This window comes from Hippocampus zosterae, chromosome 15, assembly GCF_025434085.1.
Source record: "Hippocampus zosterae strain Florida chromosome 15, ASM2543408v3, whole genome shotgun sequence".
Taxonomy (NCBI): domain Eukaryota; kingdom Metazoa; phylum Chordata; class Actinopteri; order Syngnathiformes; family Syngnathidae; genus Hippocampus; species Hippocampus zosterae.
In genome coordinates, this window is record NC_067465.1 from 1,053,719 (window position 1) to 1,060,476 (window position 6,758).

At 48.6% G+C, this 6,758-nt stretch overlaps 1 protein-coding gene across 2 annotated transcripts; it reads right to left on the reverse strand.

Annotated features, from left to right (window-relative positions):
• Window positions 1–442: 442 nt before the first annotated feature.
• Window positions 443–6,348, reverse strand: amy2a (amylase alpha 2A). Of its 2 annotated transcripts, XM_052087771.1 has the most exons (9): window positions 5,951–6,348; window positions 5,078–5,422; window positions 4,206–4,436; window positions 3,919–4,052; window positions 3,612–3,834; window positions 3,403–3,524; window positions 3,179–3,304; window positions 2,730–2,915; window positions 443–2,245 (listed from the first exon to the last, which is right to left on the reverse strand). In XM_052087771.1, the coding sequence occupies exons 1-9, from the start codon at window positions 6,119–6,121 to the stop codon at window positions 2,032–2,034; spliced, it is 1,752 nt and encodes a 583-aa protein (XP_051943731.1). In that variant the 5' UTR covers window positions 6,122–6,348; the 3' UTR covers window positions 443–2,031. The 2 variants fall into 2 exon arrangements, with proteins under 2 accessions (XP_051943731.1, XP_051943732.1); XM_052087772.1 differs by lacking the exon at window positions 443–2,245 and having other exon boundaries at window positions 2,652–2,915; window positions 5,951–6,344.
• Between the last annotated feature and the right edge of the window lie 410 nt (window positions 6,349–6,758).

A 6,758-nucleotide genomic window follows, 5' to 3' on the forward strand; every position in this document is an offset into this window, starting at 1 on the left:
ATGTGGCGGGTTGGGATGGACAGGGGTCAGCTCATACAGCACCTCGGCCCATGAAATATAAATGTGGCTCAAATAGATGAGATTGCTCCGTTTCTACAACCCCAAAAAAAAATGTGAATGACAGTCACATTTGTTATGGCGCTGGACTAATGGGAAGCCTTCATTTGAATCAAAGTCACGACCCGCGGTCCAGATTCAGCCCCTTAGAAATCATGTACACTTTTTTGGAATATTAGAAAATATTCGGTCAGACACGAGAAGTGTTTTCTCAGCGGGATGCGGACTATTAACGGGGACTTAGCCGCGCATGGATATATATATGATTTTATTTGCATATGCTTGCTTTCCCGTTTTTCTTTTTACCGTAGATGACGATGATTGTGCTCGTCTGTGTGTCAAGGTGTCACGGTCCATCAACGCCAACAAACCACCTTGTGCATCATAAAGTGAAATATGGTTTTTGATGAGATATTTTAGAAAATAAGAAAAAAAACTTTATTTGTCTCATAATGGAGAAATTCCCAGTTATTTACAATTTACAATAATTACAATAAAAATTATTGAGTAAACTTTAGCCAGCCCTTACTTCAGTGAGGGGAAAACTGTGGCTTTGGGTGTTTATCCTTCCGAATACGAGCTGGTGGTCAAAAATCAGAACTCTGGAATTGATTTTTATATAGCAGATGATTTGTTTCTGACTTTCAAGTGGCGATGGCGAGAATTCAACAGGGCAAATCCTGTATGTGACACTGCCTGTTACAACACTGCCCCCTTGCGTCTGATTGAGCAACTTCTTTGAGGGCAGTACTGAATATGTGTGTGTGGGTGTGTGTGTGTGTGTGTGTGTGTGTGTTAGTCCTGCGACTGTAAGACTGTAAAGATGAGTTCAAATGAGTTTGTTCTGAAAGAAAAAAACAAAACAATTTTGGGATATACTTGAACGCAGCGCCAAAGAGCTCACCCAGCAACACTTGACGTCTCTGCGGCTAATCGGAAGCTACAGCAGCTCGACCAATACTTGAAGATAGCGCAGCTGAGGATTGTCCAGAAGTTTAGGTTGTCCTGGTGTCCTTTCCTTTACATTTATTTTGAGTGTGGAAGCCAAGGGTGGCCAAATAATCTTTGTGGAAACTGCTGATAAGGGACCCAAGCCAACATGCTAACCTCAACTGTGTTAGCATTCTGAGGACACATTAAAATTGTCTTGTTTTCATCAATTGATCCTTGTGTAGCCATGGTGTATATTATAATTACAAAATCCGAATTAAAAAACAAATTCTAAGCATTCGTTATTATTTAAACGTTCGGTTCAGGATCGGGGTTCATCAGAGCCAATTTTCTGGCCAAAATGGCGGCTTCAAATGAAAGTGTCTGATTTCTTGTTCAATTTGCGACACGGGTCGTTGCGAGTTTGTCCCGTCCATCCTGTTACGACGGACATTTATTGTCTTGAAGTGTGGGGGGTGTTGCGTCGGTCTTCCGTTTGAAGACCCAAGACTCACAACGGATTAATTTCTCCGAACCAATGATCGGCCTTTTTAACATGACGCCCACCCCCATTCGAATTCAGTGCATCGATCCCTCATCAGTCGGACCCTGGTGTCCCCTTTGTATTATCTCTTTAACCATCATCTCGACGGTTGTTGTGATTATTTCCCCTCAAAAAGCCACATTCAGCATCCATATCTCCAGAAGGCGACGGAATCAAATAACCACTTTCTTTCCCCTGCTCTCGGGTCACGTTGCCATAACAACTGAGATGAGATGAAATGAATGTTTTGGTAAAGAATCACCTTTTTCCGCTATCTGGACCTTGGACGCTGCCACTCAGTCAACAGCGTAACGTAGGTGGGGGTTGTGTTTATAAAGATAAAGATAAAGAGAGACGGAGAGCGGGGTCTCTGGGGTCCCCCATTTTCTGCCGCGCTACCAGCGCTGAGCTCTCGGCAGTGACACCGTGATGACAGGAAGTCCTCAGTGGCTGAAGGAAGTGCAGGGCGGACACCGGCGGGCCACCGTAGGTTCAACTGATCAAGAAAATGTTGGACAGTAGAACAAATGCAAATGTTCACAGTTCTCCCTGTGGATTTGGATTTGACATCCCACCACCACCACCAGCAGACATATTTGCTCTCTGAAGAATGTGAAGATATCCAGCTTGACGCACCTTTCGTTCTTCAGTGCCCCGCGGTAACAAAGTTGCCCTCCAATGGAGATGAACACCAGCACAGTGGTGTTCTTGGACCTGATATTCATCGAACATAAGAGATCTTTCTGTTTTTTTCTTCTTCAAAATGATCAGACGCTCTATAGTCCACCCAGGCTTGCATCTCGGATGATTTTGCACCTGACTGTTCAAAGTGATAGTTGGCGCCCTGACTAGTCAAGCCCCTCCGCAGCCGTCGACTTGCCAAATCAGAGGATCTGCCCTTCATACGTTCATGATTTCAGGACCTACCGTGGGTAGAAAAGGTAGTCCCCGGAGAGAACAAAGGTAAGACCAGTAACAGCACACACAAAGGCACCAGGCGAGCTTGTTGACCCCCTGCAAACTCCCACGCCCAACCATCCGGTGAAATCAATACGTCTGCTCACGGCAAATCATTTTGTTAAGGCACCAGAACAGGAAAAAGAGAAGACGGCAGAAAAAAGCCTTTCACCACGGAGCCGCTTTACTTCCACTTTTGTTCAGAGCTCATCATGCTTTGTTCAACTTAGTGAGTGTTTACAGTTTGGATTCGGCGTGAATGGCCACAAAGGGGTCCTCGTCTCGGGCGCCGATCCGGAATTGGGCGCGGCCATCGTCACCGACGTGGATCTGCTTTCCTGTGCACATGTCTCCCTCCTTTTGGCCAGAGATGACGTCGCAGTAGGTGCCGCCGGGCATGCCGGTGTTCAGAGTCACGTCCAGGTCCCTCAAGAGGAAAGACAAGAAAGCCGGACGGTTGTTTCGAGGCTTTGGGATTTGTAGTTGGAGGAAGTGACAGGTGCGAAGAAATCAAGCGCAGGATACCAAAAGCATGTGTCAAGACACGACGGAACAATGAGGGCAGAAGACAAATTCAGTGCCTTTGAAATAAAAGCCTTACCGAACACCAAAGGGATAGAAATGAGCGGACGATGCGCTCATGGATATGAAATCAGTTCAATGGGTGATTCGAATGGCGTCGGCGCTCACCAGTCGTCGTTGTTAAAGACGATGAAACCCCGATTCCCGCGGCCAAAGGCAACCTGGTTACCACGGTTGTCCCACCAGTTGGTATGAGGTTGTCCGTTGACGACGTTGCGGAAAATGACCATGTTCCTGCAGGGATATGCCACTCATTTGTGTTTTGCTGCAAAGACAATCTATCTTCTTGAGACGGCAAGACGACGGAAGCTCAAAATCCAGGATTTCCTCACTTGATCTGCCGCCATCTGTGCTCGCACACCCAACCGTCCCCGCAGGTTTGATCTGGGTTGATGGGAACAGACTTGGTGCTCCCGTCGCTGTGACTCGGCGGTCCCATCCAATCGTTCTGATCCTGACAACGTGACCAGGAAACTACGTGAATCCGTCGATGACTAGACAGGCGGCAAAATGATCGCTTGCACTTAGAATGAGCGAGAACCTTTCCGTCGACGACGTGCCGGTTCCAGCGGAAGCTCGACATGACCCTGGTTACGCCGTAAGGGTGCGCCAGCATGTAGCCCATGGCCATCTTGTAGAGCCTCGGATCCCAGAAGGTGACGATGGACGCGCCGCCCGCGCCGTGGCCTCGCTGGTTGTCGTGGTTGTCGACGAATACCACGGCGTTGCCGTCGGCCATGAAACCCCAGCCCTCTCCCCAGTTTCTGCACGTGAAGAATCCCAATACTTAGAGCTCTCATATCGTATGCAGAAATTGTTCATTACCAAGCTGCCTGACCGCGGCGTACCTGGTGTAGCACAACTTCTCGCCGTGCCATCTTCGGAAGACGGTTCCCAGTTTCGCGCTGTATTTGAACTCGGTCACCCGTCCCAGATGGGAGTACTCGTGAGATGAGATGGGCTCGCCTCCGAGGTCGATGACCTAAAAGGGCCAGAGTGCGTATCGGCCGGACAGTATTTGGGGGAGGAACACATCTGTGTACACCACTTGCGGCACTTGAGACCAAAAACCGGAATTGTCACCAATTCAGTCTAGAAATGAAAGTCAAAGCATTTCTGGTGGAGTCTTGAGTACCTCCTGGAAAATGAAGGGTCTGGAGCCTTCTGCGAACCACTCGGTGCTGAGGTTGTGCAAGCGGCTGTAGACGGCGGCCAAGTCCCCGGGCCACATGTGCTTGCAGGCATCCACCCGGAACCCGGCCACGCCCATGTCGATCAGCGCGTTCATAAACTCGGCCACCTTATCCCGCACGTAGTTCTTCTCCAGGGCGAGGTCCAGAAGGCCCACCAGGCGACAGTCACGCACCTGGAGAAAGTAATTATCAACCCCCCCAAAAATAAAACATTTTTAAATAAGCTCAGGCTAGTAGTTCTGGGCTTGCTTTTGACTATGGGGGAATTCAGGTAGACAATGTGGGGTCCTTGGACCAACTTTACACTTGCATGCGCACTTTAGTACAATTCAGAGCCTTCGGTTAACCGTAACATGCACGCTGTTGGAATGTGGGAGTTATGCAGACGACACAGAGACAAGCCATTCCGGCACAGGGGAACATGCAAAACTCCGCGCAGGAAAAATAAACGCTCACAAATCTCAAAACTGTGCGGCAGACATGCTAGTCCCTAGACTGCCGTGCTGCCAAAACTGCATAAAATGGCTCCGTTGATCTTTTTGTGACGGCGTTTGCATAGTAAGAGGGTGCTTGTCAGGTGAGGGATTAGGTCGCAATAGTCGTGTCATAAAAACACAAAAGATGGCATTAAAAAAAATGCATTGAATTGGGACAGATGAACCAACATTCACAAATCCAGCATTTATATTGGCTGTAGAAAACTCCAACGAAAACTCCAAAAAGCTTCTGGATTCAATGAATTGAAAATCAAAAAGCTAACTGGGAATATGGAGTCGCCTGCGGTAACTTGTTTAGAAAATTGGATAGCCCGCACCTGATTTGCGTCCCAATAGTTCTCGATTTCGCCGCTGCCCGTCCTGCATTTGTGGTCATTGAAGTCCCAGCCGCTGTAGGGAACGTCGGGGAAGTTCTTGGTGCTGGCGCTGAACCAGGTCCCGCATGACGAGTGGTTTCCCTCGCCGCCGGCCGACCCGCACATGTGGTTGATGACGGCGTCCACGTAGATGTTGACGCCGACGTTGTTGCACCGCGCCACCATGTCTCGCAGCTCCCGCTCATCGCCGGACCGAGAACACAGGTTGTATCCCACCGGCTGGTACCTCTGCCACCACGGCCTCCAGGGATTGTTCAGCACAATGTGCTCGTTGGGAGGAGAGATCTAAGCAAACACGAGGCAGGAAGATGACGATTGTGCGAAAATGGCCTGCGGACAAGTTGCTGTTGAGACTACGAATAGTTCACTTTTCCAAAACTGGCTTGTGACGGAACATTTCAAATACGTGTGAAAGTGAGACTTGGTCATTTTCAGAAAAAGAAAGACTTTTTTTGGTAATATTTGTCCATACTGTCGGCTTGAGCTGACAGTCGTATATTAGTTCAAAGTAAGAGGAATTCCACCTGGCTCTGTCTTATACCTCTCATGTTTTTTAACCACTGTAGCATATCTCAAATGTTTGCTGACAGCCGAAGACAAACACAAAAAACCCCCCCGACCAAGCGATATAAACTCGTCAGTCAAGGCATTGTAGCTTAATACGGGACAACAAATAAACCACAATGCAAGCCAACGGCGCAAAATCAACCCCTTGCACAATCGAACAAAACTACTTGAAAGACACTACACGGCGTCGATATTTCTGCAGCGCACCGAATAATTTCCACAGCAGCAAAAATGAACACGGGCTACCTGAACTCCCCCGAAGCCGTTGGGCCCCAAAAAGCGCTCGCACTCCGCCGCGATGTCCGCCCAGCGCCACTCAAAGAGATGCACGATGGCCGTCCTGCCGTGCCGGAGTTGAGGATGGTGCTGGGCGGCGGCCAGCCCCCAGAGCAGCATCCACGCGACGAACCGCTTCATGCTTCAAATTCTCGAAACACGCAAGAGTGCAACTGGCACACACCTGTATTTGTGCACTTGTTCTCCACCCTTGCGGGAACCAATGGGAAGCCTGACAAATAGATTCTCGGGCCGGTTTGACAGCTGCTTGTTTTCTCACCCTTTGGAGTGTGACTCTTATCATGTAATATGGGGCCCGAAATGGGAAGAAAAAGAGCCATTCGTTTCCTTCTCGTCAACCCAGAATCATTTTTTCATTTTGGATGACGTGAATGTAGTTTTCTTCCGTGGGGTAAATGATTATAAGTGTTGAAGGTATGACTTGCCTGTGATGTGGCTGACAAATCGTCCTCATCGTCAGCACTGCCATTGGCAAAATTTAACAGGGGTAAAAAAACAAAAATTTTAAGTGCAAAAGGTTTCCTCCTTGTCTCGCCATTCAGGTTGGTGGGTCCATCCATCCAGTTTCCCATCCGCTTTATCCTCAAAAGGGTCGCATCTTCAGGCAGGAGGCGGGGGACACACTCAACCGGTTGCCAGCAAATCGCAGAGCACCCAAAAACAAAACAATCATTCGCTCACCATCACTCCTCGGGACAATTTAGAGCATCCAATCAACTTGCCGTGCATGTTTTTTGGAATGCGGGAGGAAACCGGG